Genomic DNA, 21,128 nt, shown 5'->3' on the forward strand with positions numbered 1-21,128 from the left:
ATCCCAGAACGTCGGGACAGAAAGCCCGAAACTCTCCACTCTTCCACAAATCACTCCACAATCAAATGTTGGGGCAAAGCACCTTTCATTCTGGACTGTTGGGAGAATGTGCTGTTCACTGTCAAATATTGGGACAACCATGTTCCCACTCTCAAATATTGGAGCACAGTACTCTCAAACATTTAGATCGCATGTCCTCACTCCAGAATGTTGTTGACAGCTCTACCCACTTGTGTATGTTGGGACAAAGCTTTCGAATGTTGTAACAAACTGCTTCTCACCCCTAAATGCTGTGGCAGCGCGCCACACTGCGTTAGAATAATATTTGTTGGAGTCACAGATCACTAGCACACTGACATTTGGTGTCCCTCCAGAACAATAGCACTGTGACACTCGGGGTCCAGAACAATGGCGCACTGGCACTTGGGGACCCAGCTTTAGAGTGCAAGCTTTTATGAACAGAAACTCTAATGTTGTAAAAAAAAATATATCCTACAACTATTGCTATAGATCTCCACGTATCAGACTGTGCTATCTAGAGAGTATCTATAGACGTACAACCCCAGCCCTCGGCTCCTGCCAGCAGTTGCTCTTCTCATATCTGCACTTTTACCAGTGTCTGCCGGACAGTACAGGTGCTGATGTGCCACTTAGTGCCAGCCATACTGCAGCAATTATGCCCATGGCTTTCCTATTTACTGCGGCTGAATTGGGATCTGTGTTTTAATGCAGCTGGAATTTCCTGGGCTGTGTTTATGCTGATTCTCAGCTTTCCTTTCCTGAAACTAAAGCTCAGAGGGTTTGTATAATTGCCTCAATTAGGTGATGTTCCTGTGCTGGAAGTTCGCTCTGGTAATAGGCAGCTCTTGGCATGCTGTAACCGGTGCCACTGTGAGCTGAGCACCGGGTACTGGACGCCCATGCAGGAGATCCGGCTATGTTACTATGGTTTGAGCATATATCCACCTCTGTGGCCAAAGGACCAGTGTTCACGTGTAGTAGTCTCCTCTGGATTGGGTATATAGGTATACTCAGCCTGTTCTATACTTATCTGCATTTTACAGAACTGGGGGGGGGGGGTCTATTCATCACCGGGAGATAACCCTGAGTTCATGAGTTTTCACAGGATTTAGGGCTTCTCCTTATTAGCCAGTTATAGTGGTGGTAATCATTCCCAGGTGCCTCCATGCGATTTGTCATTGATGGCGGTGGAACAAGCAGGGCCGTAACTATAACTGTGCGACAGGGGGCGATCGCCCAGGGCGCAGCGCTGGAGGGGGGAGCAATTTAGGAATATTTTAGGTTCATTTGGTTAAAATTGAGGGCTAGGGGGGCGTCATTTGTCTTAGAATTCTAAGTTACGGCTCTGGGTACAAGAACCACTGCTAATGCCATGTCAGGATGACATTAGCCAGCGATGCCCGCATGCACAGAGGGAGTGTTAGGGTTCCCTTGGCAAGCGGCAAGTCTCTTGCCGTTGCCAGCCAATATCACCAGGGAGCCGTGCATCGCTTAGCTGCCCCGTCACATTTTCTTAAAAAATTGCCTGACAAAAGATTGTCTTAATATGGATGCAAGCGGTGCAGGTGTGTAATGTGCCAACGGTGTGCCGTGACACATTGTTACGTCACACACATGCAGTTATGTATAAACCAACAAATACTGATTGTATACCATCCATACTATGTTGGTACATTATTCAGTATACTGAGATAGGTACCGTATATACTCGAGTATAAGTCGACCCGAATATAAGCCGAGGCACCTAAATTTACCACAAAAAACTGGGAAAACTTATTGACTCGAGTATAAGCCTAGGGTGGGAAATGACTTGCTTCTTTTAATAAACTCAGGCTCCCAAAATGTCTCCAAATGTACCAAAAAATCAGCAACCATATTAGTAAGGTGTATATATTGTGCATATATAGTGTATATAGCGTTCACATGGGATAGCAGATGCCACAATTTGGAAAATATTGGAGAGGATATGTTTGTTATTAATAATTACTAGATAAACTGCTCACCCCAGGTATACTGCGCCCCCTTATCCTACTAGACTGTCTTTAGGACAGTACACACATCTTGCATCTCTTTCTCATTGACGAGGAGCTCTGGATATGTCCCCCTGTGTTTACTATCCTCTGTGCCTGGTAGGGAGGGAGGGATTTTCTTCAGCCCTTAACTTCCACTGCGGAAGATAAGAGCTGAGGGACCGGAGAACAGGCACTCACTCGAGTATAAGCCGAGGGGGGCTTTTTCCAGCATCAAAAATGTGCTGAAAAAGTAGGCTTATACTCGAGTATATACAGTATAAGTTATACAGTGAACGTTTGTACACAGATCCTGACATACAGAGCTCAGACAGGTCCTCCGAGAAGGGGAGTCCAATAGTAACACACAAAGACAGCAACACACCCACCCAGCGAGAGACCTGAACAGTAGTAATTAATGTATTGCTGTGTTTTGCAGGCGACTCGTGGAGACCAGGATCCCAGTGATTCCCAGAGGAGCATTTTCAAATGTTTCCAATATCTCCCGGATGTAAGTAAATGTTACAGGATATTATTATGTGACTAACACACCCTGGGCAGGGGTATCCGAGAAACTATAAGCAGTCTGGGCCCATGACACCCTGTGATTTCACCATCTATTCTGGTAGATTTGTTTACTGCCCACTTCTGACTTACGGCCCACTCCCCGAACTTACTGCCCACTTCTGACTTACGGCCCACTCCCCGAACTTACTGCCCACTTCTGACTTACGGCCCACTCCCCGAACTTACTGCCCACTTCTGACTTACGGCCCACTCCCCGAACTTACTGCCCACTTCTGACTTACGGCCCACTCCCCGAACTTACTGCCCACTTCTGACTTACGGCCCACTCCCCGAACTTACTGCCCACTTCTGACTTACGGCCCACTCCCCGAACTTACTGCCCACTTCTGACTTACGGCCCACTCCCCGAACTTACTGCCCACTTCTGACTTACGGCCCACTCCCCGAACTTACTGCCCACTTCTGACTTACGGCCCACTCCTCGAACTTACTGCCCACTTCTGACTTACGGCCCACTCCCCGAACTTACTGCCCACTTCTGACTTACGGCCCACTCCCCGGACTTACTGCTTTCTGCCCACCCTCCGACTTACTTTACACTGACCAGCCGGCTGCACCCCTCTTACTTCATAATACAGTTAAATAAAATATATAAATATCACTCTGCTACCCAAAGAAATTTTTACCAGGACGACACAAACCAGTTAAACAAGGATTCTTGGTTGAACCATGACGTAATAAAGTTGTGGAATGGGATCAGGAAAGGGTTAAGTCACCGGATGATTCCTCTGGGTCGGAGTTAACACAATCGCAGAAAACATTATTTATGAACAATTTGCCTTTCATTTAAATCATCTGTTATGAACTGGAAATATGAGAATATACCTGTATTTCCCGGATCAGCTTGTTCTATGATAATCGATCATCCCAGATTGTGACGTGTGGAAAGTAATGATTTGTACGAGGGGCTCTCTGATACATCCAGCAAGATGGAGCTCTCACAACACATGAAATCATATAGATAGGGGCAATGTTACATTTAATTTTTCCATATATAATAAACTAGCTTTAGACAAAATAGAATAGTGTCGTAAATCAAAGTGCGGGGTGACCTGCTCACTATGCCCTATTACTAGTGTGAGCTCTGAATTACTCCACACCCCTGGAATTACTCCCGCCCAAACTACTTCCAGTACTTTTTTCCCCAGAGTCTGGTGGCACCTCCAAGTCAAATTAGGCTCCATGATCCACAAATGTCTAAACTAAGTTGGATCTCCCCCTTGTCCAGATTTAGAAGGGGGAGAGTGTTGAAAACTGCCTCCAAGACCCATTATGAGCATTCCGAATATCTATGATGCTGTCTGGTGTATGCAGCACAACTACTTTTCACACTTTGTCAATCTTGTGTTTAGAGCCTTTAAGGACAATTTTGTTATTGTTTACATAGGTGATATCCAAGTTTTTTCACACACCCTCCAGGAGTATCATGCCCACATGAAGAAGCAGTTTCATTCAGTTTCTAGGTCTCATTATTTTTTCTTAGGGGAGGATTATTTACATGGGGCTTCTGGAGGCTGCCCCTTGTGGGAGGGGGGAGGGGATCAATGTCAGGGAAGTTTCATAAGGAGGAGACTATAGTCACATGATCATTTACGTGCTTGAGCAGCTGTGGCCCTCGGTCACGGAGTTCTCCTTTAAATTAATAAGTTTTCTCTCTCCAAAAGCTCTTGACTGTATCTGGCTGTCTGAAGGGCAGCTGCGTGGTGTGTAATCTACAAAATCCTTTCTGCACCCCCACCTCCTGTTCTCCAATATTTCAGATCTATCAGTCTCGTACGTTACACAGAAGCCTCAGCGCAGATTCAGTGGACAGACTTGGATGCATTCCCAGATGCATTTTGTAAGAGGCATATATTCTGCTGATGCTGCAAACTAATAATGACGCCAGCAGCACCATTTAATTGGCTGATTGCTTATTGACCCTTTCTGCCAATAGTACTTCATTTATCAGATTTCTTATTTGTCGTTTCTGTTCAGTTCAAGCATATATATATATATATACTCAAAAGCAGAGATGCCATCTCACAGTAATATATAGCAGGCGTTAATATATGTGCGTCCATAGATATACTGTATACATCGAGTCTGGAGAGCAGGCGAGGGTCGTTCACACACCTGCTGCATACCTACACCATTTTCTATGCACACATTTAGCATGCGTGTGTACCTGCAGCTTGTATGTTTCATATGTGCCAAGATTTACATGGCTAACGGACAGGAAATAATTCCAGAGCAGCTGCACCACACTCACATTTCTTATTTCATGTGTGTCAGATTTTATAGACAAATAAAAATGTCCTATATCACGAATATTGATAATGGACTGTATGGCTACATATATCTATATACTCATAAATAGTAATGCTCTGACTCTTCTGTTCTCTACAGATTCATAACATTAGACACGGAGCTTCGGAAGCTGGAAGCCGGAGCATTTCAAGGACTCCGCGAGATCAACCAAATGTAAGTGACGCCATCTCTGAGCCGTGTTATGCTGTATTATGTGTCATTACCAGTTGGCATCCCACATCTAACACCCATTTCTGGTAACGTCTGCCATTCAACAGTAAATTTTTCTTTCTGGGCACAAGTGTGGATTATTGTATATCGGGATTTATCTTTATTCAGTGACATGACCCTGATTGGGCTGGTTAAAGGAGTACCACCTACTTATGTGTGAAGTTATACTCCCCACTATAAAGATGATTTGCAAATCACTGAATTTTCTGCTGCTTTGTGGTTTAAATAAATTATGTATGATACTTGTCAGAAGCAGTATCCAGAAGCTCTTAATTGTGTGAATTTGCAAACAATCCCTCCTCCCCTTTTTCCTCTCAGAGTGTATATATACTCTTCTCAAGAGTACAAGCCTCTCTAATCCCCATTAATTATTTAGTATTTACATCTATTCAGGGGCAGGACTAGCGTGGTAGTGAGGGGTGGCATTGGTGTCGGAGCCCTATGCAGCAGCAGTACAGCTGCAGACAATTTTTCTAGTGTCCGCTCTCCTTAGCAAAAGAAAGCCTGTGATTGGTTACGATGTAGGCTGCTTCCTATTGGTTACTATAATCCCAGCCATGGACTGATCAGTAGAGGGAGCTTCAGTAAGCCAGTGGAGGTGAGAAATGTTTTGCTTTATGCACATGGGGTCCTTAAAAATGTTTGCTATGAGCCACACATATGTCTAGTTACACCCCTGCATCTATTAAGGTAATAGTAATCACAATAGTAATCACAGTGAATAAACACCTTCAAACACAGAGAGAGTAGCAGCAACTTCACAACTTTGACAGGTACGTCCGCGTAGATCGGGGGCGGTCACATGCAGTAGAGCACAGTAAGAGCGCGTAGAAGTATTTTAGCTAATGTCTTTACAGCAGGTAAATAAATTATGCGCCTACATAAGACAGGCGCAAACTATGTGCCAGCACGCATTGATGCGCTGTGTTTAAGGTTTACGTATCATACGATGCGTCTCACTCAAAATACAGGTGTACAAATGTTAGTGCAGACTTAAATCTGATTCTAAACCAGGCCCAGGAGCGAGTGGTCCCAATAACTATAAGGTATCAGAAATGTGTTCTTAGAAAAGACAGTTGCTGATTCAGTTGGAGATGACTGGTGAGACAGAGCAGAACCTACTGTAGCAGGGGAAGGGATGGGGGGCCTGGTGTCTATAACCCCCACCCCCTAACACAGAGCCCACAGCTGTGGTAATAGTTATCCGTGGGAATAGTTCCGGGGTGATGCGGGATTGTTCCGGTACTGCCGCAGCACGCTGGTTACTCAGTGAAGATCGTCCATACAGAGATTTTCTGCTTATCTAAACTGGTTTCTGATTTATTGAACAGTTTAGAAATAATCAAAGTATCTAAGAGGTTGCAGTCCCTTATTGTGCCACTCAACTGACACCTGGGGGGATATGTATCAAGCTGCGAGTTTCCATTGGGTTTGAAAAAGTGGATATGTTGCCTTCAGCAGCCAATCAGATTCCAGTTATCATTTATTTAGTACAGTCTACAAAATGACAGCTAGAATCTGATTGGTTGCTATAGGCAACATCTCCACTTTTCAAACCCGACGGAAACCCGCAGCTTAATACATTTACCCCATGGAGTCTAATCTGACCCTAGAGATGCGCTTACTATGTTTGCAGAGGACTCTCAGCCAGGGACACACCAGTTACACATTCAAACCCTCTAAACTTCAGATCCAAATCAGGGAGTGAAAGAATGGAGTAATGTAGAGAGTGAAATCGTATTCCCTCATGTCAGCATAACCATCCTGCGTTTATGCAGAGTATAAAGCCCTTTGGACGCCCAGGTGACCACGGAACCTGGCCCAGAGGTGGCACCACCCTATCCTGGGAAAACCCTTGGATGGTGATCCAAGAGACACAGGGTACATCATCTGTAGTCCACCAGGTCTGTATCATAACTTGCAGACTACTGTGACACATGAGCAGAACATTGCGGATGAAATGGACATGTATCTCATTAACAATTTAGTATTTGTAATTGCTGCCACAAACTTGTATGTTTTCTGCCTAGAGGACCATGTCCAGTAATATTACGTCAGGAAGGGAACAGAACAAGACGCACCTGAGACAGATCTGCTCAGACCACAAGGCAGCCTCCCCATCTGGTTCTTCTTTCTCAATTAAACAACCCTCATCTGTTTATCACAGGAGACGTCTTGTTGTTCCGGCGCTCAGCACACGAGCCTCTCGAGGGCTCTTGTGTGGGAGACGGAGGCTTTGTGCGCTCCATTTCCTGGATGCCAAGTACCCATCAACCCAGACAAACGCTCTTTCAGTTTAGTCATTGTGGAGGAGAACAAGATGTGATTGCGTTGTTAATGTCCATCTGAATGGAGCTTCACACAACAATGTTACACATACATGTTATATGTACCCTGGAATGCTATAAGCACAGCGGAATGCTCGGAATTACTGCTTCCCTACAAAAATAAACATTTACCTCTCTACTAATGAATAAGTGTCTCCATTAAATGTATAGATACATTGGGTGTACATTGTGGCTGTCATCGTCATCATCATTTCAGAAACTTGCACTAAGCCTGTGGTATGTACAAAGAGAGACTTCCTAAAAGGCATAGCTTAAAGATAAATGCGAGTCAAAATTGGACGCATATCTATGGGGGTGGTTGATTTGCACCTTTACTGTTTGGAACTTACACATGAACACCCCACACACACAACTCAAAATCCATGCGCAGGTTGTGCACAAGCAGAGTACACCAGTTTTTATTCATGTTGTGTTTCTAGAAACAATAAACATGTACAGTACGTTTTGTGGACAATTCCCTGTAACTCGGTCGCTCCTATAAACAATTGCTCACAGTATGAGAAAACTTACCTTGCACTTATAGGGTATGAGCTGTGGCTGAACTGTTGTAATTGCAGGCAACGCTGCTCTACAGGGTCCGGTAAGGGGGGCCCAGAAATGTCCCCGCTCCCCAAGAGGCACTTGCACCCAACAAGATGGCAACTTTTGAGTAGCGCTTGTGCAGAGCCGGAGACCAAGGATGATACAGTGACATCACCTGCTTCAAAATGTTTCTATGGTATACGGCACTGTTCCACCGCTGCTCTTGGTGATAATTGCTTAGAGGAAATTCAGACAATTACTCACTACTTGGTTGGTGTAGTGTATTTTATGTGAAATCGCTCTGTGCATGCCCAGAAAGTGGGCATACTCATATGCGCCCATACAAATTTACTGGCACGTACGCCCGTCTGCGGCTGTAGAGGCGAGACAGGGGAGGGAAGAGCGTTCTAATGTTGACGGAGGACAGTAAAGGTGTTTTTACACAATTACAGGTCAAGCAGGTCTGCAGGAACACTGCCAGGAGGTGTATCTGCTATAGGGCAGGTGTAAACACTCACTGATTATGATGATTGAAGTAAACCAGGCGCATATGCTGCTGGTGAGGACGTATTTATTCCCACTTTGCGGCCATCAGCCCCAGATGCCTGAACCTCCCTTACACACTCTGTCTCCTTTACACTCTTCACACACAGACCTGTCTGCAGGGAACGCTGTTAGAAGCTCAGCGCACTCTGAGATATTTTACCTAATTGCTTGACTATGTTATTCCAAGCTGCTGGGCTGTGAAAACTTTGTGTAAGAGAAGAAGATGAAAATAAATCTGCGGCAGACGGGTTCTGTTTATCAGACACTAACCTGGCGGCTTGTGGGGCAATTATAGAAAACCAGAAGTTTCTGACACTTCTCAGCTTCCAGCTTGGAAGAACCTGCGGAAAATCTGGCAGCAATAGTGGATTCTTGGATTCTTCTATAGAGATGGTCGCTGTATGGAGAGCTTGTCTGCCTGGACATATGAGTGCAAGCTCCATGGGTTATATCAGCTATACACTGCTGATAGGCTGGGGGGAGGAGAGTAATACAGTGTTGGATGTAACGTTTACACTCTTGCACACCGCGACCCTTTAGATTTTCTACCTCTCTGTACAACTAGGCGCACTTCTATCATCCAAGCGCAGAGAGTAGGCGTGTACCTTGGTGTGTGCTATTTGTAGTGCGCATCGTAAATCAGATCCACCGGAGGTGACAGTACCACTTCCCAGAACCATCCTTTTCAATGTGTCAATAGTCTAATATTGTAAATTCTGCAAGGAGCAGCCATGTTTGGTGACTTTTACTCTTTGTGTAGGATAATAGAGATGTGTTAAAGAGATACTCATTAGGGGCCTGATTCATTAAGACATGCAAAACAAACGTAAATTGCGTTTGGTTTCTTTAGGGGATCTAAAGAAACGTCTCTTGTTGAATATAGGTCTAGGTCCACTCTGCTCTAACAGACAATACACTGCAGGGTACGTCCAATACATATGTGAAATATAAAGTCACAAAAGTACATGCAGAAATAAAAAATGCGATTAATGTCACTTTATTAATGACAAAACATTAAAAATAAAAAAGAAGGGGGGATATTTTCAATAAAACATATTAGGATGTTCTTAATGTCTACTGTACATAAAATGCATTTTTACAGTTGTTCACTGATGTGAGTGAGTTCTCTATACAGCGCTGCGGAAGTAGTAGCGCTATATAAATAGCTGCTGATGATGATGATGATTGTTCCTGATTGGTAAAACATGTTCTAGCTGTATACACAGCCGTCATCACTAGTAATCGGCACTTACACCTGACCTGTAGCTCAAGCAAGTGATACGACCTAAAATCACATAACTTGTTGCGTTCTCTGGTGTGTGGTTCATTTCTGGGCTGGTGCAGAGAGATTTTACGCGCAATAAGGCGTATCGGCATTTATGTTCCTTAATGAATCAGGCCCCAGATGTGTTTCACTAGGGGGTGAGCGTCTATTATTATATGTGTGTATAGTATACAGTCAGCAGGACTAGAACAACCTTGGATCCAATAATAGTAGTAGAACAGACACCATGACGGTGCAGTCATATTGGATATTCAACAACATTTATTTATATATCGCTTTACAATTGGGAACAAACAGTAACAAAACGATACTGGGGATTGCAGACAGACAGAGGGCCCTGCTCACAGCCTACAATCTTAGAAATCTTAGTTTACAGTTTACAAAGGTTGTTTGAAAGAGCAAAGAAAATCCCTCTTCAGACCACCTTGACTAAATAATCATTACCCCCCTCCCCCAGATGTTGGGTAATTGGCCCAATGTCGCAGAGTGTGTCCACTAGTCACATCATCCTGGGACTCTACAACTGTACACACCGGGAAATAGGTTCTCTAACAGGCTCCATCGATGCTTAAAGGGACCCGTGTGTGGCCAGATTGGACAATGATCTCCTCACTCATCTCTTGGACTGGATTTCTATGTTACAATTAGTGTTGGAAAAAAACAACTGTAATGGGATCTGAGTACACTCAGGATCAACAAATGTCCAGTCATTAAGAATAAATCACTAAAGAGGACCCGTCACCTGCCCCATTCCAGCCGCCTCCGTTCACACAGCGCCTCTGATTTGAGAGTTCTCCAGCCCGGTGCAGAGCTCTCTTACACATATACGGTGCACACGGCTCTATGTACGAAGCTTCCTCCAGATGCATCTATACAGTAGATTGGTGGGCAGCACGGTGGCAAAGTGGTTAGCACTTCTGCCTCACAGTGCTGGGGTCATGAGTTCAATTCCCGACCTTGGCCTTATCTGTGTGGAGTTTGTATGTTCTCCCTGTGTTTGCGTGGGTTTCCTCCAGGTGCTCCAGTTTCCTCCCATACTCCAAAAACATACTAGTAGGTTAATTGGCTGCTATCAACAAAAAATTGACCCTAGTCTAATTGACCCTGTCTGTGTGTGTGTGTGTGTGTGTTGGGGAATTTAGACTGTAAGCTCCAATGGGGCAGGGACTGATGTGAGTGAGTTTTCTGTACGGTGCTGCGGAATAAGTGGCGCTATATAAATAAATGATGACGATGATTTAAGGTTGTTCGTATATGGAGATTAGTGCAGCTCATGGAAAATGGAGGTGTGGGACACAAACAGGGAACCTTTATATATATATATATATTTACTAATATTTATTATCATGATTGGCAGCAGAGTTACCAAACATCCTCACGCTCCAGGCACAGTCCCAGTTATGTCCCTGAAAGTGTTTGTTCTAATATTTCATCACCGACAATCGTTAAATTAGAATTCTTTTTATTCCGCATATTGGATGTATTTCCCATATTTCTCCTATCTTCTGTATTGATGAATTGTTATTTAATGAAGAGGTATAATTGTAATGTACCCAGGATCAGTGCCCTGAGCTCCATGTAACATGCTGAGATGCAGATTGGATATTACTGTAAATTGTTGGCGTCTGAGCATTGATTGGTCCATGGAGATAAGGATGAAATAAACAGACTGAATGTTACAGTTGTGCAGTGTTATCAGCCGGGCTCTAGATCCCGGGGTCCCTCTCCTGGAGAGACTGTTATCAGACAGACATGAGATTCCGTCCTGTACTTGGTGTAAGTTGAGGCAGATGTCTCCAGAATCGTCATGAGCTGTGTTGTGCATCCAACCTGACTGAGCAGGGGATCAGCCAAATTCTGTTATGTGTTACGCCCGGTGACATCATGCTGATAGGAATTACAGTTGATGAAGATACCGTCACTTTGATCAGTGCACATATGGACTAAGTTATGTGGGGCGCATGGGGGTCATTAACCCATTGTCGTGTAAGGTTAGTAAATCTGTAGTGAGGGGAGTTTAAGCAAATACATATTTGGAGAACCTTTTAAAGTGCACCCATCACCTACACACAAAGGAGACAGCATTGTGTCAATGGAACCAATATTCAGCCATACAAGTGATATCACTGATTGCTAGTGACTAGATAGGCTGCATTGTCAGTGATGTCACTGGTTCCTAGTGACTGGATAGGCTGCATTGTCAGTGATGTCACTGGTTCCTAGTGACTGGATAGGCTGCATTCTCAGTGATGTCACTTTTTCCTAGTGACTGGATAGGCTGCATTCTCAGTGATGTCACTGGCTCCTAGTGACTGGATAGGCTGCATTCTCAGTGATGTCACTGGCTCCTAGTGACTGGATAGGCTGCATTCTCAGTCATGTCACTGGTTGCTAGTGACTGGATAAGCTGCACTCTCAGTGATGTCACTGGTTGCTAGTGACTGGATAAGCTGCACTCTCAGTGATGTCACTGGTTGCTAGTGACTGGATAAGCTGCACTCTCAGTGATGTCACTGGTTGCTAGTGACTGGATAAGCTGCACTCTCAGTGATGTCAGCCTCCTCCCTCCTTGCTGAATGTCAGGCGTGACGTCATTACGCCCAACATATTTAGTCCGAAACGCCACCGGATTGGTAAGAAGACAGAAGAAAGAAGGCCAAGTATGGTCAGTAAAGAAATGGAGGGGTGTGTGGATGAAGGGGGGCGCAGAGTGTGTGGATGAAGGAGGGCGCCGAGTGTGTTGGTGAAGGAGGGCGCAGAGTGTGTGGATGAAGAGGGGGCAGAGTGTGTGGATGAAGAGGGCACAGAGTGTGTGGATGAAGGAGGGCACAGAGTGTGTGCATGAAGGAGGGCGCAGAGTGTGTGGATAAAGAGGGGGCATAGTGTGTGGATGAAGAAGGGGCAGAGTGTGTGGATGAAGAGGGGGCAGAGTGTGTGGATGAAGAAGGGGCAGAGTGTGTGGATGAAGAGGGGGCAGAGTGTGTGGATGAAGAAGGGGCAGAGTGTGTGGATGAAGAGGGGGCAGAGTGTGTGGATGAAGTAGGGGGCAGAGTGTGTGGATGAAGTAGGGGGCAGAGTGTGTGGATGAAGAAGGGGCAGAGTGTGTGGATGAAGGAGGGGCAGAGTGTGTGGATGAAGAGGGGGCAGAGTGTGTGGATGAAGTAGGGGGCAGAGTGTGTGGATGAAGAAGGGGCAGAGTGTGTGGATGAAGGAGGGGCAGAGTGTGTGGATGAAGAGGGGGCAGAGTGTGTGGATGAAGAAGGGGCAGAGTGTGTGGATGAAGAGGGGGCAGAGTGTGTGGATGAAGGGGGGCGCAGAGTCTGTGGATGAAGGAGGGCGCAGAGTGTGTTGGTGAAGGAGGGGGCAGAGTGTGTGGATGAAGAGGGGGCAGAGTGTGTGGATGAAGAGGGGGCAGAGTGTGTGGATGAAGAGGGGGCAGAGTGTGTGGATGAAGGGGGGCGCAGAGTGTGTGGATGAAGTAGGGGGCAGAGTGTGTGGATGAAGAAGGCGCAGAGTGTGTGGATGAAGAGGGGGCAGAGTGTGTGGATGAAGAGGGGGCAGAGTGTGTGGATGAAGAAGGCGCAGAGTGTGTGGATGAAGGGGGGCGCAGAGTGTGTTAGTGAAGGGGGGTGCAGAGTGTGTTAGTGAAGGGGGATGCAGAGTGTGTGGATGAAGAAGGGGCAGAGTGTGTTAGTGAAGGAGGGCGCAGAGTGTGTGGATGAAGACGGGGCAGAGTGTGTGGATGAAGGGGGGCGCAGAGTGTGTGGATGAAGGGGGGCGCAGAGTGTGTTAGTGAAGGGGGGTGCAGAGTGTGTGAATGAAGGAGGGCGCAGAGTGTGTTAGTGAAGGAGGGCGCAGAGTGTGTGGATGAAGACGGGGCAGAGTGTGTGGATGAAGGAGGGCACAGAGTGTGTGAATGAAGGAGGGCGCAGAGTGTGTGGATGAAGAGGGCGCAGAGTGTGTTGGTGAAGGGGGCGCAGAGTGTGTGGATGAAGAGGGGGCAGAGTGTGTGGATGAAGAGGGGGCAGAGTGTGTGGATGAAGAGGGGGCAGAATGTGTGTATGAAGGGGGCGCAGAGTGTGTGGATTAAGGAGGGCACAGAGTGTGTGCATGAAGGAGGGCATAGAGTGTGTGGATGAAGAAGGGGCAGAGTGTGTGGATGAAGAAGGCGCAGAGTGTGTGGATGAAGAAGGCGCAGAGTGTGTGGATGAAGAAGGGGCAGAGTGTGTGGATGAAGGGGGCGCAGAGTGTGTGGATGCAGGGGGCGCAGAGTGTGTGGATGAAGAAGGGCGCAGAGTGTGTGGATGAAGAAGGCGCAGAGTGTGTGGATGAAGAAGGGGCAGAGTGTGTGGATGAAGGGGGCGCAGAGTGTGTGGATGCAGGGGGCGCAGAGTGTGTGAATGAAGGAGGGCGCAGAGTGTGTGGATGAAGGAGGGCGCAGAGTGTGTGAATGAAGGAGGGCGCAGAGTGTGTGGATGAAGGAGGGCGCAGAGTGTGTGAATGAAGGAGGGCGCAGAGTGTGTTGGTGAAGGGGGCGCAGAGTGTGTGGATGAAGAAGGGGCAGAGTGTGTGGATGAAGAAGGGGCAGAGTGTGTGGATGAAGGGGGCGCAGAGTGTGTGGATGCAGGGGGCGCAGAGTGTGTGAATGAAGGAGGGCGCAGAGTGTGTGGATGAAGGAGGGCGCAGAGTGTGTGGATGAAGGAGGGCGCAGAGTGTGTTGGTGAAGGGGGCGCAGAGTGTGTGGATGAAGAAGGGGCAGAGTGTGTGGATGAAGAAGGGGCAGAGTGTGTGGATGAAGGGGGCGCAGAGTGTGTGGATGCAGGGGGCGCAGAGTGTGTGAATGAAGGAGGGCGCAGAGTGTGTGGATGAAGGAGGGCGCAGAGTGTGTGAATGAAGGAGGGCGCAGAGTGTGTTGGTGAAGGGGGCGCAGAGTGTGTGGATGAAGAAGGGGCAGAGTGTTTGGATGAAGGGGGGCACAGAGTGTGTGGATGAAGAAGGGGCAGAGTGTTTGGATGAAGGGGGGCGCAGAGTGTGTGGATGAAGAAGGGGCAGAGTGTGTTGGTGAAGGGGGCGCAGAGTGTGTGGATGAAGAAGGGGCAGAGTGTTTGGATGAAGGGGGGCGCAGAGTGTGTGGATGAAGAAGGGGCAGAGTGTGTTGGTGAAGGGGGCGCAGAGTGTGTGGATGAAGAAGGGGCAGAGTGTGTTGGTGAAGGGGGCGCAGAGTGTGTGGATGAAGAAGGGGCAGAGTGTGTTGGTGAAGGGGGCGCAGAGTGTGTGGATGAAGAAGGGGCAGAGTGTGTGGATGAAGAAGGGGCAGAGTGTTTGGATGAAGGGGGGCGCAGAGTGTGTGGATGAAGAAGGGGCAGAGTGTGTGGATGAAGGGGGCGCAGAGTGTGTGGATGAAGGAGGGCACAGAGTGTGTTGATGAAGGAGGGCGCAGAGTGTGTGGATGAAGAAGGGGCAGAGTGTGTGGATGAAGAAGGGGCAGAGTGTGTGGATGAAGGGGGCGCAGAGTGTGATCGTGAAGGGACACTGTGATGATTTTTGTATAAATTGTTGTTTTATTTTGTTTGATCTTATTCCTCTGAATATTAGCTGTAAATTATTCTTTGACAGATTGAAAAAAATATATAAAAATATTGTTTTCCCTTGGATTTATGTGTATTATTTTTGCAAACAACTAATTATTACTCAGACTTGGGGAATGGGAAGAGCTTTGATATTTATACCACACAGACAGGGTAAGAGGCTGAACGTCTGTCTGGTGTGGATGGTGATACCGGCGTCTCTCTTATATTTCTGGCCTTTTGTTCCCTGATAGGAACAAAAGAGCAGCAACCTTTACAGTCAGATCCTAAGTGTTCAGCCATCCACTGATATATTATAAATTGTCTGAATCAAAAGGACAGGAAACAAATTCTTTTATTTTTCCTGTTTCAGAGAAATCCGAAGTCTTATGAGTCTGAGCGTTATAGAAGCGGCAGCGTTTGAGGACCTCCCGATGCTGTGTTACCTGTGAGTACAACGCCAGGTCCATTCCTGTCTCTCTGCATTAAACAGAGGGCAACAAAAGGATTTAAACAATTCTCCGCACAACATCAAGAGACTGTTACATCTCCCTCTGCCGTTATTTTCTGGCCACTTACAGGGGAAAGTACGTTATCAAATGCAACATTTAAGAAGAGCAAAACAATATATTTTATGGAGCCCCCCGTCCCTAAATTATTTTTTTATCCTGCGTGAAAGTAGATCATTTTGCTGCTATTAAATGTGTAGCTTATCTTATTTTCTTGTTTCAGAGTGATTTTAAACACCGGACTCTCCATCTTTCCAGATTTAAGCCGAGTCCAATCTTTGGCTACTACCGTCTTTGTGTGAGTAAATCCATCTCCTTTGGACATTATTACCCTCATATACATTTTAGATACTTTGTGGCTAGTGTGTTACAAATTGGGAATAGAAGGGAGATATGATTCTCTTAAAGGGGTTGTATAGACCCCAAAAAACTAAATTTTGGAGCTGTGTTACCCCAAGCTGCAGATGGGAAGGGCATGAATAACACCGCCAGCAGGTGGCAGTAGAACAGAGGTTCGCTGTACTGGGCATTGGAGTCCTCGGGAGACTTGCTGGATCTGGAGCGGGCTGCACAGAGTAATGAAATTAGTTATTATCGCTGAACATGAAGAAGTTTTACAGGTTTAGGACTCAACATGGGATTAGTAATAATATGTGAACAAAACCACTTATCACATGCGTGTTCTCCAGTTCACAGCAAATCATATACTGCCCTCTCTGGGCCCCAGAAGACCCCGTCTCCTGGGCAAAATTCCTCCAGGCCAATAACGGTCAGTAACTGTGATAGGTTGTTTCACCTGCAGATTTATTATCATTTATTTATATGGCTCGCCCCGTAACGCCACACATAGCCTCGCCGCATAGTGCCATACCTGACCTCGCAGTATAACGCCACACATAGCCTCGCCGCATAGCGCCATACCTGACCTCGCAGTATAACCCCCACACATAGCCTCGCCGCATAGTGCCATACCTGACCTCGCAGTATAACGCCACACATAGCCTCGCCGCATAGTGCCATACCTGACCTCGCAGTATAACGCCACACATAGCCTCGCCGCATAGCGCCATACCTGACCTCGCAGTATAACGCCACACATAGCCTCGCCGCATAGTGCCATACCTGACCTCGCAGTATAACGCCACACATAGCCTCGCCGCATAGTGCCATACCTGACCTCGCAGTATAACGCCACACATAGCCTCGCCGCATAGTGCCATACCTGACCTCGCAGTATAACGCCACACATAGCCTCGCCGCATAGCGCCATACCTGACCTCGCAGTATAACGCCACACATAGCCTCGCCGCATAGTGCCATACCTGACCTCGCAGTATAACGCCACACATAGCCTCGCCGCATAGCGCCATACCTGACCTCGCAGTATAACGCCACACATAGCCTCGCCGCATAGTGCCATACCTGACCTCGCAGTATAACGCCACACATAGCCTCGCCGCATAGTGCCATACCTGACCTCGCAGTATAACGCCACACATAGCCTCGCCGCATAGTGCCATACCTGACCTCGCAGTATAACGCCACACATAGCCTCGCCGCATAGTGCCATACCTGACCTCGCAGTATAACGCCACACATAGCCTCGCCGCATAGTGCCATACCTGACCTCGCAGTATAACGCCACACATAGCCTCGCCGCATAGTGCCATACCTGACCTCGCAGTATAACGCCACACATAGCCTCGCCGCATAGTGCCATACCTGACCTCGCAGTATAACGCCACACATAGCCTCGCCGCATAATGCCATACCTGACCTCGCAGTATAACGCCACACATAGCCTCGCCGCATAATGCCATACCTGACCTCGCAGTATAACGCCACACATAGCCTCGCCGCATAGTGCCATACCTGACCTCGCAGTATAACGCCACACATAGCCTCGCCGCATAGTGCCATACCTGACCTCGCAGTATAACGCCACACATAGCCTCGCCGCATAGCGCCATACCTGACCTCGCAGTATAACGCCACACATAGCCTCGCCGCATAGCGCCATACCTGACCTCGCAGTATAACGCCACACATAGCCTCGCCGCATAGCGCCATACCTGACCTCGCAGTATAACGCCACACATAGCCTCGCCGCATAATGCCATACCTGACCTCGCAGTATAACGCCACACATAGCCTCGCCGCATAGCGCCATACCTGACCTCGCAGTATAACGCCACACATAGCCTCGCCGCATAGCGCCATACCTGACCTCGCAGTATAACGCCACACATAGCCTCGCCGCATAGCGCCATACCTGACCTCGCAGTATAACGCCACTCATAGCCTCGCCGCATAGCGCCATACCTGACCTCGCAGTATAACGCCACACATAGCCTCGCCGCATAGCGCCATACCTGACCTCGCAGTATAACGCCACACATAGCCTCGCCGCATAGTGCCATACCTGACCTCGCAGTATAACGCCACACATAGCCTCGCCGCATAGCGCCATACCTGACCTCGCAGTATAACGCCACACATAGCCTCGCCGCATAGCGCCATACCTGACCTCGCAGTATAACGCCACACATAGCCTCGCCGCATAGTGCCATACCTGACCTCGCAGTATAACGCCACACATAGCCTCGCCGCATAGCGCCATACCTGACCTCGCAGTATAACGCCACACATAGCCTCGCCGCATAGTGCCATACCTGACCTCGCAGTATAACGCCACACATAGCCTCGCCGCATAGCGCCATACCTGACCTCGCAGTATAACGCCACACATAGCCTCGCCGCATAGTGCCATACCTGACCTCGCAGTATAACGCCACACATAGCCTCGCCGCATAGTGCCATACCTGACCTCGCAGTATAACGCCACACATAGCCTCGCCGCATAGTGCCATACCTGACCTCGCAGTATAACGCCACACATAGCCTCGCCGCATAGCACCATACCTGACCTCGCAGTATAACGCCACACATAGCCTCGCCGCATAGTGCCATACCTGACCTCGCAGTATAACGCCACACATAGCCTCGCCGCATAGCGCCATACCTGACCTCGCAGTATAACGCCACACATAGCCTCGCCGCATAGCGCCATACCTGACCTCGCAGTATAACGCCACACATAGCCTCGCCGCATAGCGCCATACCTGACCTCGCAGTATAACGCCACACATAGCCTCGCCGCATAGCGCCATACCTGACCTCGCAGTATAACGCCACACATAGCCTCGCCGCATAGCGCCATACCTGACCTCGCAGTATAACGCCACACATAGCCTCGCCGCATAGCGCCATACCTGACCTCGCAGTATAACGCCACACATAGCCTCGCCGCATAGCGCCATACCTGACCTCGCAGTATAACGCCACACATAGCCTCGCCGCATAGCGCCATACCTGACCTCGCAGTATAACGCCACACATAGCCTCGCCGCATAGCGCCATACCTGACCTCGCAGTATAACGCCACACATAGCCTCGCCGCATAGTGCCATACCTGACCTCGCAGTATAACGCCACACATAGCCTCGCCGCATAGTGCCATACCTGACCTCGCAGTATAACGCCACACATAGCCTCGCCGCATAGCGCCATACCTGACCTCGCAGTATAACGCCACACATAGCCTCGCCGCATAGTGCCATACCTGACCTCGCAGTATAACGCCACACATAGCCTCGCCGCATAGTGCCATACCTGACCTCGCAGTATAACGCCACACATAGCCTCGCCGCATAGCGCCATACCTGACCTCGCAGTATAACGCCACACATAGCCTCGCCGCATAGTGCCATACCTGACCTCGCAGTATAACGCCACACATAGCCTCGCCGCATAGCGCCATACCTGACCTCGCAGTATAACGCCACACATAGCCTCGCCGCATAGCGCCATACCTGACCTCGCAGTATAACGCCACACATAGCCTCGCCGCATAGCGCCATACCTGACCTCGCAGTATAACGCCACACATAGCCTCGCCGCATAGCGCCATACCTGACCTCGCAGTATAACGCCACACATAGCCTCGCCGCATAGCGCCATACCTGACCTCGCAGTATAACGCCACACATAGCCTCGCCGCATAGCGCCATACCTGACCTCGCAGTATAACGCCACACATAGCCTCGCCGCATAGTGCCATACCTGACCTCGCAGTATAACGCCACACTTACCCTCTTTATAAAGCCACCCTCAGTATAAGACCAGATCTGGCCTATGTTGTACCTTGGAGGCGCTATAAATATCTCACTATAGAGTGATCAGTGATGTATATAACGATTGGAATAATCAGTCAGTGTATCCTAAACATCGTAATGTCCGACTAAGGTTCAGATCTGCAATACAGCCATAGTCTTCTCTTTCTGCAGGGAGATTGCCGATAACCCGAACATGGCCGCAGTGCCAGCCTACGCCTTCCAGGGACTAGGGGACGGTTTCCTGACGCTGTAAGTAGCCCCCTACCAGATGAGTGCACCGTGGGGCATTCACCTCTTCCAGGAAGTTGAAGTCAGACAGTGAAATGTTTATATGTGAATCATTATGTGCCCTGCGGCACTATTAGAAGTGTGATGGAGTATTGTCTGCCATCTCTATCACAAACCGCAAAAGACACGTTACTGTGCTTGCAGCCATAGCCATTAGTCTTCTGATATGACCCCCATTGATATAACAACAATGACAATGGTGTCACCTCACATTCATACTGGTACTGACATTGTATCAATAATAATCTGTTGATCTATAAACTCTACTAGGAGTATTCACCATCTCCTGCAAGCAGTAATGCCAGCACCAATAAAGGTTTTAAACTTGTGGGAAGAAAAAAATCTTAATCTTAAACCAACTGTTTAATGTTTGACATATTCTGCACAATTAATGTACAATAAATAGACATTCCAAATGATTTCATCTCTCTCTCCCTTCAGTAAACTCTACAACAACGGATTCACCGAGCTGCAAGGTTCTGCGTTCAACGGCACCCACTTGGCTGCTGTGTAAGTAAATCGCCCACAGTCTATGCAGTGTATGACTGCCACCAGGTCTTATTTATGTAATATGTGACACTCATGGAACCCATTATTGCTGCAATAGGGTCCTCTCATGCCCTCCTCCAACAATGACTTTTTAAGCTTTCGTCTAAAATGCAGATTTTGTAAACACAGTCAATCCTAGCAATACATTGCCCTCGGAAACCTCTTTGGTCTTAATATACTCCGCTTACAGTCAGTAAACTT

The 21,128-nt window shown here is 47.8% G+C and overlaps 1 protein-coding gene across 1 annotated transcript in view; it reads left to right on the forward strand.

Annotated features, from left to right (window-relative positions):
• Positions 1-2,459: 2,459 nt before the first annotated feature.
• TSHR (thyroid stimulating hormone receptor) overlaps positions 2,460-21,128 on the forward strand; it is a 30,742-nt gene continuing 12,073 nt past the window's right edge. Inside the window, exons 1-6 of the mRNA XM_075193545.1 lie at positions 2,460-2,541; positions 5,007-5,081; positions 15,780-15,854; positions 16,139-16,213; positions 20,262-20,339; positions 20,820-20,888. Coding sequence (XP_075049646.1) covers positions 15,796-15,854; positions 16,139-16,213; positions 20,262-20,339; positions 20,820-20,888 — 281 coding nt within the window. The 5' untranslated portion in view covers positions 2,460-2,541; positions 5,007-5,081; positions 15,780-15,795. The remainder of the gene's footprint in view (positions 2,542-5,006; positions 5,082-15,779; positions 15,855-16,138; positions 16,214-20,261; positions 20,340-20,819; positions 20,889-21,128) is intronic.

This window comes from Mixophyes fleayi, chromosome 12, assembly GCF_038048845.1.
Source record: "Mixophyes fleayi isolate aMixFle1 chromosome 12, aMixFle1.hap1, whole genome shotgun sequence".
Lineage (NCBI taxonomy): Eukaryota > Metazoa > Chordata > Amphibia > Anura > Limnodynastidae > Mixophyes > Mixophyes fleayi.